Source organism: Puma concolor, chromosome D3 (assembly GCF_028749965.1).
Source record: "Puma concolor isolate L17-30 chromosome D3, mPumCon1.1.hap2, whole genome shotgun sequence".
NCBI lineage: Eukaryota > Metazoa > Chordata > Mammalia > Carnivora > Felidae > Puma > Puma concolor.
The window spans coordinates 49036904-49059912 of NC_141678.1; the positions used below are offsets into that span (position 1 = coordinate 49036904).

Here is a 23009-nt window from a genome sequence, read left to right on the forward strand (position 1 = left end):
GCCGGCTTTATTGTGTCTGGAATGAGGAAGCAGCAGCAGGGAAGACAGGTGAGGCGGGGTACACAGAGGGGCCTCTGGAATCGCTAATACCTCAGAAAAGCTGAAGGCTTAATTCCAAAGTGGTTTTGAGACTTCAGGTTTCTTACCTCTTGGGGCTAATAAGAAAGCGACCATTCGGCTTAGAACTTCCCTACTTCCTCCAAAGTCATAATGTCCCACTTTTTGGATTTTTTTGGACAGGTGTTATGGTAGATTCAAGTTGGCTACAAATTCTTTTGTCACTCTCCCCAGCAGGGGGTAGATTTTATCTCCACCCCCCCCCACCCCCCCCCCCACCCTTGAATCTGGGCTCTCTGTTGAGCCAAGAGACTGTGCAGAGGTGCACTGAGCAATTCCAGGCCTGGCCTTTCAGAGCACTGAGGCTTCCGCTTCCTCCCTCTTAGAACACTTTTGCCAGCAGCAGGGGACCCTCCCTCTTAGACCCCAGCTCCCATGCTGGGACGGGGTCAAGCACATGGCACGGAGGTCCTGAGCCAGTATGGACTGGCAACTCATGGGAAAGCCATGTAGGACAGACATTTCAGCCCAATCTTGCCCCTTGACACCCTCGTCACCCCCTGCCGCAGAAGCGGGCCAGCAAAGGGTAGGCTGCTCAAGTGACAGAGAATAAGATGTTGCCTTAAGCTGCAAACTTTCGGCGTGGTTTGCCCTGCAGCAACAGATACCTCAAATTTATAAACGAAAAATTTCACGAGAAGGAAGATCATCTTGCTAACAAAGCACAGGTCAGAACACTTGCCGGGTGGGAACAGAACTGTTTTGAACACACGTTAACATCCTTTATCTTTTAGTGGCTTTGACCTCAAAACCAGCCTCAGCTGATGTCTTCTGGTGTCCAACACAGAAAATTCAGAAAAAGAAAAATCTCATTCAATTACAGCTTCATCCTGACATGCGCGTTTCACACAGACCTTATTTTTTAAACAGAGTTTATTGTATTTAATACATTATAAAATTTGAAAAATTGTAGGAAAGCAGCAGACTCAAACTGGAGCAAGTCTAACAAGTAATAATTCTGGCCCCTTTGCAAAACTGATCAGTTTAAAAACAAAGTCATGTTCACATCTGTGAGGCGGGCAAAGAAGTGTGACTTCTGTACAAACTACATTTAAAATTTCATGTCTAATGTCTTTCGAATGCAGTGTGCTCATGAAGAGTTTTTCTGAAGTCCTGCCCGTCCCGCCTAAACAGAGGACAGGAAACCTCCATCCTGCAAATAAACTCTATTCAAGGTGTTTTTTTTTGTTTTGTTTTTTTTAAAAAAAAAAAAAAAAGGAAAAAGAAAGACAAAGGAAAAGGAAACAATGGATGGCTGTTGGCAATGAAAACCGTAAGGAGATGCGTCCTCACTGCTCATGGCTTGTTTATCGGTCAGAGGCCTTGGGAGGCCCAGGACACTTCACGGCCATCACAGCACCAACTGTAGCTACCACCTTTTTGAAACTTTTTTTTTTCCTTTTTTTTTGCATTTCCTACCTTTTGACATATATATATATATATTTATATATTTTTTTACACCTTGAGGATATCACTATTCCAATTGTTCCCATATGAATACAGGTGTGGTCTCTATTGGATATCAATGTGTCTGTTTATTCAATTTTAGGTCCAGGACTTGGTTTTGTTGTCCCAGCTGCACATAAATGTCCCTTTTTTGTTTGCGTTATTTGTTGTGTACGTTTTTTGTTTTTGTTTTTTCCTTTTTGCATAAGAAATCTGTCCGTTTAGTCCAGAGGCTCTTGCTTTATCCGGATGACAGAGGGCCCGCGGGGCGTCCGCCTCAGTTCCCGCCGCAGGACGTACTCGCTGAACTGGGACGAGTCCACTCCTCCTCCACAGGAGGCCACGATTTCAAATCCTCTCTGCTGCAACCTCTCGAGGACCTGCACAGGGCCAAGACAAGCATCTGGTTAGGGGGACACAGGTCCTCTGGCCACACGAACAGCCCAAAGAGGTGTCCTGAAGTTTGAGATCTTGTGCAGCCCTGGTCATTCTTACCCACCCCCCGAGTCTCTCTGAGTTTCTGCTTTCAGAGGAAGGCCCTGCACTAAAGGGCAGGAGGGATGGAACGGTTGTGTCCAACACCCAAAATACTCCTTCACATGCTTGCCGCTCACGTGCCGGTTCATTGAATAGTTGCAACCACCTTGCTTATTAATGGGTGGTCAGCCCATTTCATACCCGGGAAAACTGAGGCTCACAGCCTATAAGTGATGGAAGTGGGTTTCCAGCTCAGCTCCATTTGGCCTCAGATGCCACGTTTCTTGTAACATGCAACACTCCCTTCTCTGCAAAAAGAGAGGGTTTACCTTTCCAATCTCATCACTAAAATATCTTCTATGAGATGATAAATGATATGGCCAGACAAATGATCTGAATCTACTCAGCCAGTGAGTCATTCTCAACCCGTTCACTCTCAGCGCCACCACTGCTGAAGTCTGCCTGTACTAACTTCATATATTTCAGTTTGGAAGACGGATGTAATTTCAATGGCAGAACCAATGGACTGCTGAAGATGGTTGAGGTTTATCTACAAGTTTTTGAGTTTGTGGCATTTGAAATAGATTTATTGCCTTGGGTGCATTCAGGGAGGCAAGAGTAATTGCAATGGTTAGATGTTAGAAAACATATCCAAATAAAGATATTCTAAACTTCTCATATAATAGTAACTTCTCATAAGCTCTTCAGTTTTGAAATCAAATACCTAGTGCCAGAAAGATCCCTGGGTTGGTCACCAACATGTCCGATGGTCTTAAATGTAGGAGACAATTCCTATGCTCTTAGGCAAAAATACAGAAAGTTGATCTACAGCATTGCTTCCTTAGGAATCCAACAAACACTGGACTTGCAAATGTTCCCTGGGATTCTGGCTATAATTAAATTACTTCTACACCACTCTAAAGGCAAGATGACTCAATCATAACTTTAAAAAAATTCTGGTTTAAAATTTGGGGGGGAAATGAAGTGGGATGTTATTAACTTTTAAAATGTACTCAACATAAAGCAAACCCTTACTGTTTCTTCTTAAATTATTATTTTTTGGTTGCCTACTTTTATGTGGAATATAATTTGCTATTTTGCAAAAGAGCTCACTAGAGATTAGAAAACAATAGAGTAAACTTTCAGAAAACTACAACTTCTAATGCTGGCCAATTAAAAAAAAAAAAAACCAAGGGGCGCCTGGTTGGCTCAGTTGGTTGAACATCTGACTTCAGCTCAGGTCACGATCTCACAGTTCGTGACTTCAAGCCCCATGTCAGGCTCTGTGCTGACAGGGCAGAGCCTGGAGCCTGCTTTGAGTTCTGTGTCTCCCTTTCTCTCTACCCCTGCCCTGCTCACACACACACACACTCTCTCTCTGTCTCCAAAACAAACATTAAAAAAAAAAATTTTTTTTAATAAAAAAAAAACCCAAGTCTTTATGAGAACAAATGAACATTCTAACCTACAGTGCTCTTATTTCTGTAGATATATCCACAATGCATATGCACACCAGTCAGCAAGGGACCGAACGAAGAAAACAATCCCTATGTTCAAAGTCAAGATGTGCTTTGGTGGTAGTTAAATAAAAAGGTGAGGACCCAAGAGCTAAGACTTCTCCAGCAGAGGCAGGAATGTAGCCTTTCAGCAAGAAAAACCCCAGTCTGCCTGGCCAAACCACGGCACCAGAAAGGATTCTTTGCCTTCACTGGGAGAGGAATTGAAAAGGTAGAAGCTGTGAACAATAAAGAACGTAACTCTGATATTGTTTGTCTTGCAGTGATGGAAGGTTGCTAAACTGTTAAATGTGGAAATCCCCAAGCTTCCTCCCTAGGGGGTCTGATACATCTAATATGATAATTATTCCATATGACCCAGCAGTACCTTGAATGTGCTCAAAGCTTATTTCAAAGTAATGCAAACAGCTATGCTCCTTGGCCATTTCTTTTTAAACATCAATTTGTCAATAACAAAATTCCTTAAAGTTAGTGATCACTTGGGAATATTAAATCACTCCAGGGCTGGGCTGGAGGTATCAGGTCTTGTGTGTCTTATCCCAAAACCTGTGAATGCCTAGAGGACGGTGCCTATTTCTTGGTCGGTGGAGCAGGAAGCTGGAGTCATCGATTACGTCGTGGTTGTGTCATGGCTGTGTCACTGATGATGTTAATCCAGATGAAAATGTCCACATCTGATCAGACTTGAATGACTGGGAAACTTGTCAGGCATATGAATTTGTCCCACAGCCTGAGTGGTGGGCTGGGGTTTTGTGTGAGACATGGGGCCCTAGAGAAGCAATGCTGTCCTGGCTCTGATGGGCACTGCCTCCTCCCTCCATCTGGAGGGGGGCTGGGACAGGGAGCGTTTGTAGGAGGCAAACGGCTTTCAGAGTTTCAATTAACACCGGGCCTTGCGGGTGCACCTCTGGCCCCATCCAACCCAGCGGCCACCACACTGCCTGCCAGCGTGTGCCTTTCTCTTGCCCTCCCAAGACACAGCTCCTGCCAGCATCTCCTGCTGTTTTGTTCTTGGACGCCTGTTCGTAAATTTTAAAAATTGTAAGTAGTGGGGTGCCTGAGTGGCTCGGTCAGTTGAGTGTCTGACTTTGGTCATCATCTCATGGTTCATGAGTTCTAACGCAGAGCCTGCTTTGGATCCTCTGTCTCCCCCCCCCCCCCCGCCCCTCCCTCACTTGCTCTCTCTCTCTCAAAAATAAAATAAACATTTACAAAAATTATAAATAGTTGTGGAACAATCTTCAAGGGGCAGAATGGTAGAGTGGGTGCTTCTAGTCTTTGAGCTGTGGGAGGGGTTTTATTGGGTCAATAAAGGCATAGGCCCACGCCAATTAAAAAGAGGTCGGGAGGGGGTGCCTGGGTGGCTCAGATGGTTGGGCGTCCAACTTCGGCTCAGGTCATGATCTCGCTGGTTTGTGAGTTCGAGCTCCGCGTCGGGCTGTGTGCTGACAGCTCAGAGCCTGGAACCTGCTTCAGATTCTGTGTCTCCCTTTCTCTCTACCCCTCCCCTGCTCACACTCTGTCTCTCTCTCACAAATAAATGAATTTAAAAAAAGGGGGTGGGTGGGAGAAACCCCAAGCCCTTACTCCATTGACTTCAAATCGTTTTGAGTGACCTAGACCCGGAGTTAAGACCCAGATGTGCCTCTGCTTTCTCATCAGCAAGACAGGGGGGCTAACGGCGCTGACCCATAAAGACTGTTACAAGTAGACAAGGCACATACAACCCTTGACGTGGGGCTGCCACACGTTAGTTACGATAATGAGCAGACCAACCAGCGTCTAAGGGACTCAGCACCTCACGTGTAAACCCACCTTCTGAATTCCACCCGTCTCCTCCCATAGACTTCTCCATCTCAGAAAACAGGAATCCCATCCATCCAGTTTCTGGGTCAAAAATCGTAGTCATCCTTGGCTTCTGTCTTAGAACCCACAGCCACTGTCAGAAACCTTGTTAGCTCTACTACGTTCCTGACATTCAGAATCGGACGCTTCTCAACTGTTGCTAACTGGTCCCTTTGCTTCCGCCGTTCTCCCTTTGCTTCCCTCTGCTGCCGGAGGATTCATGTTCAGAGCTGAATTACATCATGCCACGCTTTTGCTCAAAATCCTCAAATGGCTTTTACTCACACAAGCAAATGAATGAAAACCAAAAGAAACAAAACAAACAAAAAATCTCAGGGTGCCTCCCGCCGCCCAGGAGGCAATCCGTGATCTGTTCCCAGCCACCTGCTGGCCTCGGGTCTCAGGACTCCCTGTCTCTCACTTTCTTCAAGCTGCGCGGGCTCTCCTCGATACCCCTCCTCACACCATGCCGACTCCTACCTCGGGATCTTCACAACTTGCGGGGCCCTCTGCCTGGGACGCCCCATCCCAGCTACTCTCTCTTCTCACTACCTGACCACCATTTCTGTTGGTTACTGTTTGGCTCCCTTGTCTTTCCCAGAATGGAAGTTCCCTGAAAATAAAGCTATTGTCTATTTCTTCGTCTCCTAGCGTTCCAGTGCTCACACGGGCACCGGCTTGTAGTGTATGTTCAACAAATACCTGTGCAATGATTGAGGGCCCAGAGGGTGAACAGGCCTACCTACCCAGAAGTGATGCCACATGAGAGTTTCCCAGCTCTCTGGACGGAAGGCACTGTGTGAAGGCAAGGTTAAGTAACAGCATTAAGAGCGACATTCGATTCCACACGGTATACGACAAGGCTGTACCTGGACCGAGTTGAGGTGACAGTAGCCATTCAGTGGAAACCTAATGACGTGTGTCGAGTCATGATTCCAGCCTGCATTGACAGAGTTACACATCACATCGCCGATCTCTGGAAACACTTCTTCTATCAAGGATTTGTCACCGCTGAGCGTGATCCTTTCTCCGAGGTCTGGGGCGACACGCACCACTAGGCACTCGCAGGGCCTTGAAAAGCGACCAGTTTCTCTGTCCTGCTTCCATCTTTCCATCTCCAACAACATGGGCTGAAGCTGAAAATATTTTGCCTCTTCATATAACAAAGTGTAGTCCTGGCAAAACAAACAAAAAAGGCGTTTCATAGCGCAAAATACAAACACGAAGCGCTGAAGATGTCCACAGGTAAGAGGTGATTTTTTTCCACCTCTGTTACTTTGATAATCAAATCTGCGTGTGAATTTTTCACTCACAACACAACTCCACGTGCATTCATTCATTCCTTCATTAATGCATTCAGCGATGATAAAAAGAGATAAGAGTATTAAGGGCCAGGCAGGCCCTCTTCTAAATGCTCCCCATAAATTAAACCCTGTAGCCCCCCCCCCCCAACAGCCCTGTGGATTTGGAACCATTATTATTCCCACTGTGCAGATGAGAAAACGGAGGTGAGAAAGGCTGAAGCCATGACTTTTCTCTTTCAGTAAGGAGTGCCTCTGGGCATTTAAAATTCGTGCGGTGAGAATCCACTTTACGTCCTCCAGAAGGAGCCACATGTAGGTCTCAGTGAGGGAGGCGCAGGCGCACTATTCACGGGAAGCCCACCCTCCCCATCACCTTCACTGGCAGCTCAGAATTTGTGGGAGGCAGGGGGCAGCACGAGGCGGGAGGGCGGCCAGAGACAGTGGCGGGAGGGCGCCTGCAGGGCACATGCCGGGCGCGGCTTTGACCTAAGTGTGGGTGCTGATCTGGGATGGTCTGGGGGAGGCGGAGGCACCGCCCTCGACGCTGCCATGCTCAAGGGACAGAGGCAGACATCAGTCCATGATCCCTGCCGGACAGATGTGCATGAAAGGAAACCCGTCCCTTTCTGAAACCACAGCCACCCACTCTTTGACTCTTGCCTTAAAACAAAATCTACTGAATTAGAACAGAAATCTGGCAAGCAGGTATTAACACACACACGCGCGTGTCACTGAATGGGAGCCTTGGGAGGCAGCGACGCAGGAAAAGGGAGGGAAAGGAGGAAAAGGGAGGCAGCAACGCAGGAATGATGTTATCAAGCAGGTCAATACGGTCTACGCGTAGCTATGACCACAATCATCTCCGGGTGTGAGGCAAGTGGGACACTTGTCCGGACATGTTGACTGAGAACGTTTTAATGAGCTGACACAGGCGTGTCTGCCGTCCCTCCTCGGGCTGGAGCTGGCAGGCGGTGCCTGGTGCCCGCGGCAGAGCCGCCCTGAGAGCCTGGGGCCCGAGCGCGGCCCGAGGCCTCGGCCATCTGGATGGGATGGCGCACGGAGAGGATGACCACGGGAAAACGGGTTCTATTTGGCACTCTGCTCTTTTTCTTGCAAATTAAGCGGCAAAGGCAGCAGCGGCAGTAGCATCACGCAGGGCTTCCAGAGAAAAAAGCATGGAGAGGTGAGAAAGTCCCAGCGGGCCTCCAGCCGGGTCTTCCGCTTTCTGTGGCAGGACACCTGGGCCAGGTGAAGACGCTGCCCCAGATGCCCCTCAGCAGAACAGACCGCTTCGGTGCTCTGTCTTCTCCCGGCAATGCCATTATTGCAGGAGTCCCGGTTCCCTGCTGGAGAGGAGCCCACTGCCCTCATCATCTTCCTTGCACATCCTGGCACCTGACCCACAGGAGGTTTGAGGAGAGGAGAATAAGGCTGAGGTGTGGCCACGCTTAGGAAAGGACAGAAGTGAGGCCCCCTCACACAGCCTGAGGGCGGGAGTGGGGAGATGGCCGGTTCCTCCTGGATACCTGGGATCCCCACTGAAGTACATCAACCATGAGATGCTGACCTCAATCTTTTACTTACTTATCCAGATGACAGCTCTCAAGGAGATTTAAAAACAGCATTGACAGTTGACAGGCAGTAGAAATGAGAACTTCTGCTACTAACTTTTTATTTTCCTATGAGAATTAAAAATTTTAGCACAAGGCGTGCCTGGGTGGCTCAGTTGGCTAAGTGTCTGACTTCGGCTCAGGTCATGATCTCACGGTTTGTGAGTTCGAGCTCCGCAACGGGCTCTGTGCTGACGGCTCAGAGCCTGGATCCTGCTTCGGATTCTGTGTCTCCGTCTCTCTCTGCCTCTCCCCTGCTCACACTCTGTCTCTCTCTCAAAAATAAATAAACATTAAAAACAATGATAACACAAGAAAGAATCTGGACTCCAGTGAAAATGTGTCATCAAGTCTTCAAATCTGAGACTGCTTAAAGCAGTCTTAATGACCAACTTTGACCCTCTGGAGGAATCCTTTCAAACACTGCTGAATAGTGACCATTAGCCTTTGATTAAATGCTTCCAGTGATGGGAAGCTTACTATCTAACAAGGCACAGCACTGACTTTGTTGGCTGCTCTGATGGTTGTAAGTTTTTCAGTTAGAAGGACCTTAATTTCCCTGTAGTTCCAACTTACTTGTTCAGACTCTGCCATCTGGGGTTATATGATCCTAAACTTTCTTTGACCTGTTAAACCTTCAAACGTCTGAACACAACTGTTACGTCTTAGTATTATTCAGGCTGAAAACACCCCATCTTTTCAGCTCTTTTTCATTCGTTATGACTTAGAGGTCCTTCAATATCTGATGTGTGCTTGACTTTGTCAACATACTTCTGAAAACCCAAACCCAAACTGGACCTAACATTTCAGATGCGATCTGATGAGCACACTGTGAAACCTTTGCTTGGCCGGACATTCTAACCACTATTAAAGCAGCCTGCATTCATTTCCCATGGCTGCTGTAACAATCACCACACATTTAGTGGCTTAAAACCACAGAAATTTATTCTCTTACAGTTCTGGAAGTCAGAGGTCTAAAATGGGTCATTAAGGTAAGAGGTCTAAAGGGGTCTGGACAATCTAGAGAATTCGTATCCTTGCCTTTTTCAGCTTGCAGAGGCAGCCCACATTCCTTGGCCTGTGGTCTCACATCACTCTGACCTCTGCTATTGTCACATCTTCTCTGACTGTGACCCTCATGCCTCCTTCTTTCACTTGGACCCTTGTGAGTGCACTGGGCCCACCTGGATTATCCACAATAATCTCCCAATCTCAAGACCCTTAACTTAATTAATCACATCTGCAAAGTCCCTTCTGCCATGTAAAGTGATACATTCCTGGATTCCAGGAATTATGACGTGCACATCTTCGGAGAGGGGCATCATTCTGCCTACCACACGGCATCAGCCTGTATTAACTTTCTTGGCTGTCCTGTTACCCTATTAGTTTATAGTTTGCTGACTGTGGCGTCCCCATACCTTTTCCTAAGAGCTGCTACTGAGCTAGGCCCTTCTCTTTCAGCATTTGTGAAAAATTTTAAACCCTCCATTATGTATCCCTCTTTAAATTGTTGGAATTTGTCCCAACATACTGAGAAAATGTGGATTCTTTCATCCAATGTTCTGCTCTCTCTCTCTCTCTCTCATCATTTTGAGCCAGGTGTTGTGTTTCTAGATGGAGTAATGACACGGCTACATGCAGACCTTGGTTCAGGTTGATGCTCAGGTAGCAAATGAAGACTCTGGATTCTGGCTGTTCAAATAGTTATAAAACCTAGAATTCGGAGATCAGTCAGCCCATAACTGTGGCATTTGCTGGGTGTCTTGTTGAAATGCCATGTGTTTGGGTGGGACTCCAAGGAGAAGGCTGGACATGTGGGAGGGCCCAAGTCTCTGTACTGCCCAGAGATTCTCCTTAACTATTTTGGGCTCCAGTCTCCTTATCTATAAAATGAGAGGAATCAACTCCTTCGAAGTTGCTTCCAGCCCTGATATCCGAGTCTATATCCATGACAATGTCCTGACCCACCAGTTTGTCTACCATAACCTGAAGGTAATGGGGCTAACAGGACTTGGGGTTACAGCTCCTCCAATGCTGACTCTGAATCTTCACCCTCTTTCCCCCCTGAGTTCACGAGCCACATGGGTAATCCACTCTGAGGTCTGGCCATGGCCTGACAGAGTGCCTCCCTATACGATGCTGCTCGTGTTCCTTGTTCTCTGCTCCTGAACAATGAGGGAAACACTGGCCGTTATTAGACTTTTGGCCCTGCTCAGTGATTTCTCAAGGATTCTGCCAGTGGTTACTGAAGCGAAGTTTAAAGGGGTCCCCTGAAGACCATCTTATACCCTGGGATGTATCTCACAGGGCCCGGTCTTGAACTCCTTCAGGCCACCAGGTGTTCTTTTACTCTCTCTTGACCATCTGGCTTCATCTCTTCCTTTACTGTGCTGTTCCTTCCGGTCTCTGGGGTGGAGCGCCATCTACACCGGGGCAGCGGACGCTGGAGAACAGCCGAGCGCCGGGCTCCCCTTGGCCATCGGCCCCCCACGCTGACTTGCCTCCAAGCGTCTGCCAGCTCAAGAACTAAAAAGGCCCTTCTTGTTTTTGTTATCATTTTCTGCACGGTTAAGCTCACACTGGCCATTCGCTTTCTTGGCGGGCTCCTTTATAGTCGTCTTTCTCTACTTCCTAACACACGTTTCCAGTCTCAGCTCGTCGGAGATCGCCCCGTGGAGCCGACTCATACCCACGGCTGCTTTTCTTAGGAACCTCATCCTCCTTTCCTTCCTCAATTGGGATCATTTAATTCTACTGTCTAAATCCCGTATTTTTTAGAGTCTACCAAGTTTCTCTTTAGACCCCCTGACCTTGTGTTCATTTCCTTCTGCTCTCTGAATCTTTTGAAATCTTCTTTCCTTATACCTTGGTTCCTATCTGGCAACACCCACTGTTCCTTTCTTTGGTTGTTCCTCTAGACAACGCTGTCTCTTATCCCTAAGGTATGAGGTGGAAACGGGCAGGAGTTTATGGGGCAGCAGCAGGTGTGGCCCCAGATTTCCTTTTGAAGAAAATGAAACCCAAAACTACATTTGCTTTTCAGCAAAGCAACTGCAGAATGTACTAGATGCTGTCACTCGTCTGCCCTGCTTCTATGCCAATTTTATCTTCCCTAATTAGGAAAGTATCATCCATATTTCTTGTGTAGCCTCACATTCAGGTAGAGGGAAATAGATTATTCACAGACCTATTATCACATTTAAAGAATTTTAAAATCCTAGAATACATATTTTTAAAATAAAAAATTTTTTGAGATTTACGATAGTTTTTCAAGGCACAGAAAGATCAAGATCCCATTTTACAACGAATAAATTGAGCTTTTCTAGGACCTTGGAGATAGGTACACGGTACATAGGTATGGGTGGACTTCAAAATGCAAATGGACCCGTGTCTCAAAGGCTTATTTCTTGATTAAATATTTGGAATTCAGAAAACATTCTCCCTAGGGGGAGGAAAGTCATTTACACCGTGTATTAGTTTCCAATTGCTGCTGTAAGAACTTACCACAGATTTGGTGGTTGAAAACAATACAGATTCACTCTCATACAGTTGTGGAGGTCAGAAGTCTGGAATGGGTCTTAGGCAGGGCTAGCTAGCCGGTGGGGCTGCCTTCCTTCAAAAGGCTCCAGGGGACAATGCGTTCCCTTGCCCTTTCCAGCTCCTAGGGCTGCCTGCATTCCTTGGCTCCTGGCCAACAATCACATTCCTTCCTTCATCACATCTTCTCTGACTTTGACCCTCCCCACTCCCTCTTTCAGTTATAAGGACCTTTGTGATTCCACTCTGCCCACCTGGATTATCCAAGATATTCTCCCCATTTCAAGACCCTTAACTTAATCACAGCTGCAAAGTCTCTTTTGCCGTGTAAGGTAATATATTCTGGGGATTAGGATGTGGACCCCCTTGGGGACCATTATTCAGCTTGCCACACACACTTACTGATTCCACCAAACAGTTCAGAAATTCATTTAACTCCTAATGGCCTTGAAATTTTACACAGCAGTTGGCACATCCTTAAACTCCAAAGGCAAATCAGTCACTTTTTCATTTTAAAATCTGTTAAACGTGCCGGATGCCATGCTAGGCACTGTGGGTTCTGGGGAATGCGTCCAGTTTGTCCCGGGAGCTCCTCTTCACTGCCCTGGGGCCTCCCAGGACGCACTTGGCTCCCTAGAAGGCAGGGTATGTAAATATCAGGGGACCCACAAAGCAGGGACACCAAGAAGATGAGAGGAAATGAAGGATTTTATAGTTTACATTTCAAAAATAGCATCCAGGTAGTAGTCATAAGGAAAATAAAAAAAATCTTTGCGGGACTTAATTTCCTTTAGTTTCAAAGATTTTTTTCTTTCCTTCCTTCTTCTTTCTTTCTCTTCTCTCTCTCACTCTCTCCCTCTCTCCCTCCCTTCATTCCTTCCCTCCCTCCTCTTTTTTTCTCTCTCCCTCCCTTTTCTTTCTCTTTCTTTCTCTTTCTTTCTCTTTCTTTCTCTTTCTTTCTTTCTTTCTTTCTTTCTTTCTTTCTTTCTTTTTCTCCCTCCCTCCCTCCTTCCTTCCTTCTTTCCCTCATTCCTTTCTTTCTTTCTTTCTCTTCTCTTTCTCTCCCTCCCTCCCTTCATTCCTTCCCTCCCTCCTCTTTCTTTCTCTCTCCCTCCCACCCTTTTCTTTCTTTCTTTCTTTCTTCCTCCCTCCTTCCTTCCTTCCTTCTTTTCTTTTTAGGTGGGAGGTGGGCCACCATAATTTTTTCAGTATTTCAGGTTTGGGGTGTCTAAAATTCTTAATTTCCCTAGTTCTGCAATACTTTTTTCCTTTTTTTTCCTTTAAAAGGACTTACTATTTTTACAGCAGTTTTAGGTTCACAGTTAAAATTGAGGGGAAAGTACAGAGGTTTCCCCTATACCCCTGTCCCCACACATGCACAGCCTCCGCCATTTTCAACATCTCCCACCTGAGTGGTGCATCTGTTACAACTGATGGACCTACATCACCCAAAGTCCACAGTTTATACTAGGGTTCATGTTTGCCTTTGTACATTCCATGGGTTCGGACAAATGTGCAATGACATGTGTCCACCTGTTCACTCCTCCCACCCCTCAATCCCCTTTCTTTTCTTCAAAACCTAGAAAGACTGGCTCCCTTTTCCCCTGCCACCAGCTGATACTTGTGGCCAGCAGCACCAGCTTCCAGTTTTTCCTGACTACTCTCATTTTTCTCGCAAGCCGGGGTGGGGGGAAGGTGGTGGAGGACACCCAGCCTGAGATTTATCCTGATGGCCATTAAAGGACACAGAAGTGGCGGCAAGAGTCCCTTCTGCAACCGGCCACTGTCTCATCCCCCACCACCTCCGGGTCTCCCGGAGAAAGGCCACGTATACACAGCTGATCAAGACGGGGTGCTTGAGGCAGAGCAGAGGCAGACCCATCTGCATTCTGCAGCCACACCCTGGCTTGGCGAGTCAGCTGCATACTAACTGCAGGAGTTAGGGCTCATGTGTAGGGCGGGGTGAGGGCAGGGGCTAGAGATTCGATCCAAGATGGTGCCAGGGCTGCGGGCTGGCGGTTCTGCCTGCCTCCCACTCCTCCTCCTCCTCGGTCGCTGCAGCTGGCCCTGCTTCTGAGGGAGTGTCCTCGGGAGAGGGACAGAAGTGGCCCTGGGCAGGGGTGCCAGGAGTAACAGTTTCTGCACCAGGGACATAAATACTGGGAGGCAACAGCTGAGACTAGGGGCCGGGGCAGCCATCCTAAGTGGGCACTCTCTTAAGTACTGAAGAAGAGACGTCTTGGGGGTCTACCCAGCTCACCACTCTTTGAGAGTGCCTTCTTCGAGAATGTCCGACTCTCAGGAGTGGGTGACTAGAACGCGTGTCTGGGTTACCACAGCTGATTGGCTAAAGCGTAAGCATCGGAGCCACCTGAGCCAGTGAGATGGTCTCTGTAGAACCAAGGAGGGGGAAAGAAACCCCGGGCAGTATTGCACTGGAGCCATGGGCATCACTCTAGAAGCCCACAAACTCTCATGACTGAGGTCCTCAGAGCTGCCCTGCAAGTTCCAGCCCTGAGAGAATGCTCCTGCTAATTCTATGAGGTAAGCCAGTATCCATCCCATAAAAACTTCCTTCCTCTCATTCTTTCTGGTTCTCACCTGGGGCTGATTTTGACCCTAGAGGACATTTGCCAATGTCTGGAGACATTCTGGGTTGTCATAACTGGGAAGGAGGTGGGTATTACTGGCATATACTGGGTGGAAGCCAGGGATACTGCTCAAAAGACAGCCCTACCATACAGGTGTGCTGTTTCGAAAGGACACATGCACCCCAATGTTTATAGCAGCACTATCCACAACAGCCAAAGTATGGAAAGAGCCCAAATGTCCACCAACAGATGAATGGATAAAGAAGACATGGTGTAAAGACACACACACACACACACACACACACACACACACACACGCTGGAGTATTACTCGGCAATCAAAAAGATGAAATCTTGCCATTTGCAACTACGTGGATGGAACTAGAGGGTATGATGCTAAGCAAAATTAGTCAGAGAAAGACAAATATCATATGACTTCACTCATATGAGGACTTTAAGACACAGAACAGATGAACACAAGGGAAAATATATATATTTTATATATATATATAAATATATATATATATATATATTATATAACATATATAATATAAAAACAGGGAGGGGGACAAAACAGAAGAGACTCTTAAATATGGAGAACAGGGGCGCCTGGGTGGCGCAGTCGGTTAAGCGTCCGACTTCAGCCAGGTCACGATCTCGCGGTCCGTGAGTTCGAGCCCCGCATCGGGCTCTGGGCTGATGGCTCAGAGCCTGGAGCCTGTTTCCGATTCTGTGTCTCCCTCTCTCTCTGCCCCTCGCCCGTTCATGCTCTGTCTCTCTCTGTCCCAAAAATAAATAAACGTTGAAAAAAAAAATTTAAAAAAAAAAAAAAAAATATGGAGAACAAACAGAGGGTTACTGGAGGGGTTGTGGGAGGGGGGATGGGCTAAGTGGGTAAGGGGCATTAAGGAATCTACTCTTGAAATCATTGTTGCACTATATGCTAATTCAGATGTATATTAAAGAAATAAAAAAAAAAAAAAAAAGACAGCCCTACCACAGAAAATTAGCTGGCTCAAAATGCTAATAGGGCAAGGTGAGAAACTCAGCTTGACCGAGATCATTTTTGTTGCAACCTAAGGAAGACATAACTCCCTCTGATCGATGGTCAGTCCTGGCATCATTAACGAGTGGGCCAGCATTCAGACACCTACGTTTGCTAACATAATGTAATGTGAAGTGCACAGCATCACCAGAGATGTATCCTCACTGAAATGTTTAGCTTAGACTATCAGGCCTTCAGATGAAACTTGCAGTTTACAGGAAATTAGAGGCTAGAGTAAAGAACTAAAGTACGCATGACGAGGCAGCCAGACAAATCCAGACGGGGGGGGGGGGCATTCTGTGGGGCACCTGGCCCTGTTTCTTCAGTGAGTTAGCATCATATAAAAAGCGATGGACTAGGCTAGGTAATAAAGGGAAGGGACATAGTGGATCCAACATGTGATCTTAGATCAGATACCGTCTGGGAAAAACACTTGTAAAGGACATTTTGGGGTCAACCTGGGAAATCTGAATATGGTTCCAGTATTAGAGGAAATGAGATTTTATTGAAATAGGAAGGTAGAGATTGTTGTCTGAAATAAGGATAGAAAAAGATCCAGAAGGCCATGCACTAAGGTTTTGACGCTGGTAGTCTCCGAGAGTTGGGAATACGGGGTTTAAAGTTTTTTTTGCCTGTCTACAATTTCAAATCTTCTACAATGTACATATACTTTTTCTATAATCTTAAAAGGTCATTACAAGTAACTAACACATTTTTAAACTTAAGCCAGGGATAGGTAAGTTGTGGGCTGTCTGATAGCAAGTTTTTCTTTATCTAGGAAGGGTGGGCATTCATCAGCGACCACAAAAGATGTCAGCAACATGAGGGACCCTTACCAAAGATGTTCAGAATAAAAGGCTAGAGAGAGGCAATTTTGCGGTTCCCAATCAAAAAGGGAACCAAAGATCTGGACTCATGGTGTTCCAGGAAATACAACTGTGTGTGCACGCCCTGTACAACACATGTACATAAGCAGAAGATGAAGCAACGATGAATCAGTCAGTATGATGGGGGGGGGGGGTAGTGAAGGGAAGAAGGACAGTCATCTCTGTAATAAAACAGGGCAGAGAAGCTCTATAGTCACTTATTTAAGAGAACAGATTCCAGTGGCTTTCAGTGGAAGCAGGGCACAAGCAGCTGCCACTTAAGTGATGTTCTGAAATATGAAATTATCTAAATTGTTAAGCGGGTATCTAGCTCATACAGCGTATTTGCAGAATGGGGTCTTAAGGGGTGCAGGATGCCGTGATGTCAACGTTTCATGCATTCACTCAACCCAGCATCAAACAGATGGAGAGGGAAGCAGGAAGTCAAGGAACACTTCTCCCGGCAAACCCAGTCCGGACCGTCTCTCCTCACGCTGTGCTCCTTCTCCAAGATCAGGAAATAGACTCCGATGAGGAGGAAAGCACCTACTGTGTGATTCAGGGACGGACAGACTGAGAGCTCATCTGCGTGCACGTCTGCGTTTGTGACTCCCGTGAACTGCTGCGGTTTTTTCGTCCGCCACAGGAGCAAATGGCCACCTCAGCTTCCCCTCTCCTCCTGCTGTTCCTCCAGGTTCCAGAACACCCTGTAATTTACAGCCTGTCGCCCAGAGGCTCTGTGGAAAACATTTTAGGGCCCTGCGAGACGTGCGCTTCATCTGCCAAACTTTTTGTCTTTTCCCCCAAGTGTGGGCCACAGCTAAAGCCTTAGCCAATTAAAGGGTGTGTTTTGCACTTAGAATTGATGAACAGCGCGCCTTTCAGGGCCCCGGAATCCTGAGGGAGCTTGCAAGGTGCGGAAAAGCAGCCGTCCCAACCTAGCCCCCCTCAGGACTGACCTCAGGGACCGGCCACAGCTTAACTCCCATGAGGAAGTCTGTCTCTCAGCGTCTAACTTGAATGCTCTTGAAAAAGAAAATAACACCTGCCACGTTTAAATGTGTTCAATACCGAGCTCCATTTCTGGAACATCGTCCAACTAAAAACAAGTGGCTGTTATCATGTTCTAAACGTAATTCCCCATCAGTTGTTTTGTACTCCTGGAGTCTGCATCTCTTTTCAACATGGGATTACAAATTAATATTTTACCCTCATAAGTTGCTCAGGATGATGACATTATACACGTTTTATACCTCCCATTTAGTCCTATAAATTAAATAGTATATTGCCTACTTAGCTTCTGGTCTCCTGTGACTGTTTAGACCCTTTTCTGTTGTATTTAAGTTAATTAATACTGAGTAATTCTATGCGCCCAGCACACAATGTCCTTTAGAAAAACATAAAAATGTCCCTGCCTGTGAGAGTCTTTTACAAAGTAGAGAGTCCTGATACATACATAAAACATCCAGAGTTCGAATATAATCAAGTATATGATGAGGTATGAACCGGAATCTGGTTTGAACGTGGGACTCACTTCATTCATTTATTGATCCATCCACGCACTCACTCACTCACGCCACAAATATTTACATGCTTAGTATGTGCCAAAGCTGCACCAGAGCGACAGCCACTGATGGCCAACTTCGCCAACTATTCCCGGCCCCTATCCCTTGCTCACTTCTCTCTCACTGTAGAGGCTAGAAGAGAAAAAAATTACTTTCTTAGCCTCCTTTACATCTCGGGGAGGCTCAGTTCTAGCCAATGACCTATAAAGGGAAAGTCTACTGAGGAATCTCTGACAAGGACACAATCTTCTGAGGTAAAGAGTCTCTTGCCCCATTTTCCTGCCGTGAATGAGGAGGTGATGCCTGGAGCTGGGGCAGGCAACTTACGACCTTGAGGTGACAAGCGTGAGGCCAAAACATCAACACTGAGGATGGCAAAACAAAAAGACAGTTCTGGTCCTCGATGACACCACAGAGCAGATACCACCGTCCGTAACCATGGACCTCTGACTTCTTATGTGAGAACAAAACTAATCTCCATGAGTTTTTAAGGCACTGCTGATTGGGTATTCCCACATCTGCAGCCAAAAGCATGTGTGACTTACAGTTGGGTACACAGCGCTCAACAATGGAGATGAATGATTGCAAATGTATTGTGTGTGACCACAGAGAATCACAGGGTGTAGGCGAACCTAGGCTGGATTAGGCACGGATGGCTCAGTGATGAAAACAATGAGCCCTAAGTGACAAAGGCCAGGAGAAGAGCATTAGGCAGGCAGAACGGTCTCTTTGAAGGGAACAAGAAGATGTGTATGTTTGCAGAACTAAGAGAAGTCCTGTAGGGCGTATGTGTAGGGTAAGAGTCGAGGGGAGCAGGGGCCAGAGCCTTCTGGGCCTCGTGGCTCTGACAAGGATATGCTGTTTTGCTGCGTGAACAACGAACGGGAAACCTCTGCACAGCTGTAAGCGGGAGCTTATATGATACACCATTTTCCCCCAAAAGTATCCCTCGGTGAGGGATGGGGCTGGAGACGGTGGAGGATGGCGAGAGGGAGAGGGTATGGCTATAAAAGGGCAACAAGAGGGATGGTTGCCATGATGTAAATATCACGTGCTTTGACTGTATCAATGTCAACATCCCAGTTGTGTTGCTATGCTACCATTTTTCAAGATGTCACTCTCGGGGGGACCTGGGTAACCAAGGACCTCTCTATTATTTCTTATAACTGCATGAGAGTCTACAGTGATCTCAAAATAAAAGGTCCTGACACTGCATAGGATTTTCCCTCTCCCTCTCTCTCTGCCCCTTCCCAGCTTGCATGCATGCACACTCTCTCTCAAAAATAAATAAACATAAAAAAAAAGTCTAATGAGAAAAAGCGTCTCTGGGTTTCAACATGGAGAGTGGAGAAGAGGGGGAAATGGTGGGAGAGGGAAACCAATTATGAAGGCACTCCCAGTCATCCAGAAAGCTGAGCCTTGGACAGGGAGGTGGGATGAGAGGGGTGAACTGATTGGAGAACTATCTGGAAGGTACTACGGACAGGCTCACTGATGGATTGTGTATGGGCAGTGAAGAAGAGGAAAAAGTGCAGAATGACTCCCAGGTTCCTGCCTAGAGCAGGCAGATAGATTCCGACGTGCTGTTTTAGTGTTTTACTTTTTTTTTGAGAGAGAGAGAGACAGAGTGTGAATGGGGAAGGGGCAGAAAGAGAGGGAAACACAGCATCTGAAGCAGGCTCCAGGCTGTCAGCACAGAGCCCAATGTTGGGCTCAAACTCACGAGCTGTGAGATCATGATCCGAGCCAAAGTCAGATGCTTAACCAACCTGGTGCTAAGCCATCAGGTGCCCTGGATTCTGATTTTTTTTTTTTTTTTTTTTTTTGGAGATGGGACACAAAACAAGGGTGGAGGCACGCATGGCCACCTTGTGACTGGGCAGCATAAGGACCCAAAGAACTATCCAGGTAGAGATTTCTGAGGGGGCATCTGGAAACGCAATCCTCTGAAAACAGAACTAAAAGGGGTATTTCCCTTCCCCGAGTCCACTGCATTCCTTCTAGGAAAACATGAGTAAGAAACTGCTGCCCACTGCTGCCATATCACACTTTCAGTCCTTCTCCCTCTACTCACTTACTTGCTCTCCAAGATGCTTGTTGGTGAACACCTGACGTCCGAGGTGCCATGTCTGGTTACCAGCTGTGGCCACTGCTGAAGTCTGTGCCCATGTTCAGCGGGGCCCCCTCCTTCTCCTGACTCCCCTCACTTCCTGCGTCTGGCACAGAACTCAACTCTACCTCCTGTCTCTGCACGGGGCCAGTGCCTGCTTTCTAGAAGCAGACCTGACACTCGTCCTAGCTCTCTGTTGCGCCTGCAGCTGGTGTGGGGCCGGCTGCCTAAAGCCGGCCAGCTCTCTCTGCTCTCCAAGCAGAGGCGTCCCTGGGTTTACACTGAGGGCTGCGGGCAGGAGACTTCACTTTGGCCTCCGTGTAAGATGCCTGCCAGCAAATGAGGTGGTGTGCGGGGAAGACAGGAAAGAGGTTCGAAAGCTGGCACAGGAAGAAAAACTGACACATTGAAAATTACCCTTGAAAACCCTCTAGGAAGGTGCCATATGAGAAACAGACTCTCAATATGTTTTCCTTCCTGAGTTGGAAGAGATCATCACTGACAAAGTAGCTTACTTTCATAAGGAGCCATGTTGCAGAAACCAACTTCCTATGTCTTTAAATCCTGAATCACGTTCAGTGTGGTCAGAGGCACAGTCTATCGGAGGCCCCTGGACACTGCTGTTGCCACAGGGACACGCTCGTCCTCGGCTTATTCCAGGGCTGCTGGGAACTGCACACGCTGGTTGCCATTCTTACTCTTTCCCTCTCATTTTCTCACTCAATGTATACTTGGCAGGTGTCCCACCGTTCAAAACCCTGAAGGAGAGGATGGACGAAAGGCCCCCTGAACCCCTCTCAATTTAGGATCTAATCTTCTAAATCTTTTTTCTGTGTATTTATACACATATACACCTAATGTTTTGCATAAATAACGAGTAAGGCTATTCATATTATGCAACTTAGTATTTTCACTGAATGATAAAATCCTGATGATTTTCTCCCCCCCACATCAGATAATAGAGCTATTTGTGTAAGCATCTGCCATTGCCGAACATTTTTTTAGCTGTGTTGAGTTTCTGCTATTACAAACATGACTACAAATAAACATTCTATGTACATGTAATTTTGCATATTTATGTGACTATTTCTAGAAAATAAACAAATAGATTTGGAATTGCTAGATCAAGAGTATGTATGATTGAAAATTTAAAAACTGCTGAATTGCCCTCCAAAAGTGTTTATTCCCAACCACAGTGTATATCCCCAACACTGTATATTACCATTTTGCCATTCTGACGGATAAAAAGGGGTATCTGAATTTTTGTTCCTTTGATACGACAGAGATTAAATACCTTTTCTTTGCAACTGTTTATTGGCAATTTCTATTTTTCCCCCCCTTTGGGATATTTTGTTTATATGTAAAAATGTTTTTCCATTGGGTTGTTTGTATGTTTCTTATAGGTTTTAGGAACCTTTATTAATGATATTAATCTTTTATGGCAAATATTTCCTGTAGCCTAACGCTTGTCTTTTATTTGTATATGGTGTTTTTAATTCAAAACAAAAATTTTTTAAGGCTACATTGTGGGTACTCAGTCTTCTTAGGTAGGCCCTCTCTGCCTCAAAAGTATATTTTCAGAAATTATTTTATGTTTTTTTTCTGATATTATAATTTTTATTTCTGGAACTTTTGTGAACTTATGAGATAGGGCTTTGACTTTACCTTTTTATCAAATGTCTCTGTGACAACTACCTCAGGGCCAGTTACTGATTATTCCTTTGTTTTCCCACTGATCGAAATACCACCTTTGGAATACATCAAACTCCTTTATACACACATCTGTTTCCAGACCTGTTCTTCTCCATTGATCTTTTTGTCAATTTCAGCCCACTTTTTAATTACTTTTTAATTTCAGGATCACACTTTGTAATTACTCTAGTAGGTTCTGATGTCTGGAAGGACCCACCCACCACAGCCCACCATTACTACCATTATTATCACCTGCAATAATTTACTTGGCTATTCTTTTTTTTCAAACGCTTATTTATTTTTGAGAGAGACAGAGACAGATATATAGAGAGAGGTAGGGTGGACGCTCGCGTGAGCTAAGGAGGGGCAGAGAGAAAGGGAGAGACAGAATCCCAAGCTGTCAGCACAGAGTCAAATTCGGAACTCGAACTCATGAACTGTGAGACCTGAGCTGAAATCAAGAGTCTGCTGCTTAACAGACTGAACCACCCAGGTGCCCCTATTTAGCTATTCTTAAGCTTTGTTTCTTCTATATAAACTTTATAAAAATGGATCAAATCTCATTGAAAAAAAAACCTGTGACTTAAGTGGGTTTGTGTTGAATTTATAATTTGGGGACAGGTGACATCTTAACAGTATCGAGGCTTCCCATCCAGGAACACACCCTTCATTTACTCAACTCTTCTTTGATACTTGTATGTAGAGATTTACAGTTTTCTTAATTAGACTTTGCCCATTTCTTGTTAGGTTTATTTCTAGGTATTATAAATTTTGTTGCTTTGTGAGTGGTACATTTGTCTATTATATCTTATGATCGGCTCCTGCTCTTCTGTAGGAAAGCTATTGGTTTTGATTAGGAAATACTGACCCTGAATGTAGATGCCTTAATGAGTTCTTCATTAATCCCAACAGTATTTAGTTGAGATATTTTGAGAGATATATTTAGAGAATATTAATGGCTGTAAAGATTACATTTTTGTATATTTCCTTTTAATATTAATACTTTCTATTTGTTCTTCTTGTCTGATTCCATTGTCTACAGTTGCCAGCACTATGTGAGACTAACAATAACACTTGTTACTAACTTCAGAGAGAACAATTTGAAAATTTTACTGTTAAGTATGACGCTCGCTTTAAACATCTGAGACAAAAAGTCTATTAAGATAAGGAGGTTTCCTTTTATTTTCTACCTCACTAAGTCTTATCAGAAGTAAGCTTGGAATTTAATCAACTTATTTTCAATGTGTTAAAATAAATTATAATTCAATCTTTAAATAAAATCAGTCCT

General features: G+C 45.7%; 1 protein-coding gene across 5 annotated transcripts in view; it reads right to left on the minus strand.

Moving 5' to 3' along the window:
• Positions 1–972: 972 nt before the first annotated feature.
• KCTD1 (potassium channel tetramerization domain containing 1) overlaps positions 973–23009 on the minus strand; it is a 187684-nt gene continuing 165647 nt past the window's right edge. For 4 of the 5 annotated variants that reach the window (XM_086682658.1, XM_086682660.1, XM_025931277.2 and 1 more), the window contains exons 4-5: positions 6272–6577; positions 973–1943 (exon numbers count right to left, since the gene is read on the minus strand). In XM_086682658.1, coding sequence (XP_086538784.1) covers positions 1785–1943; positions 6272–6577 — 465 coding nt within the window. In that variant the 3' untranslated portion in view covers positions 973–1784. Of the gene's footprint in view, positions 1944–6271; positions 6578–23009 lie in introns of those variants that run through there. The other variant, XM_086682657.1, reaches the window with a different exon arrangement.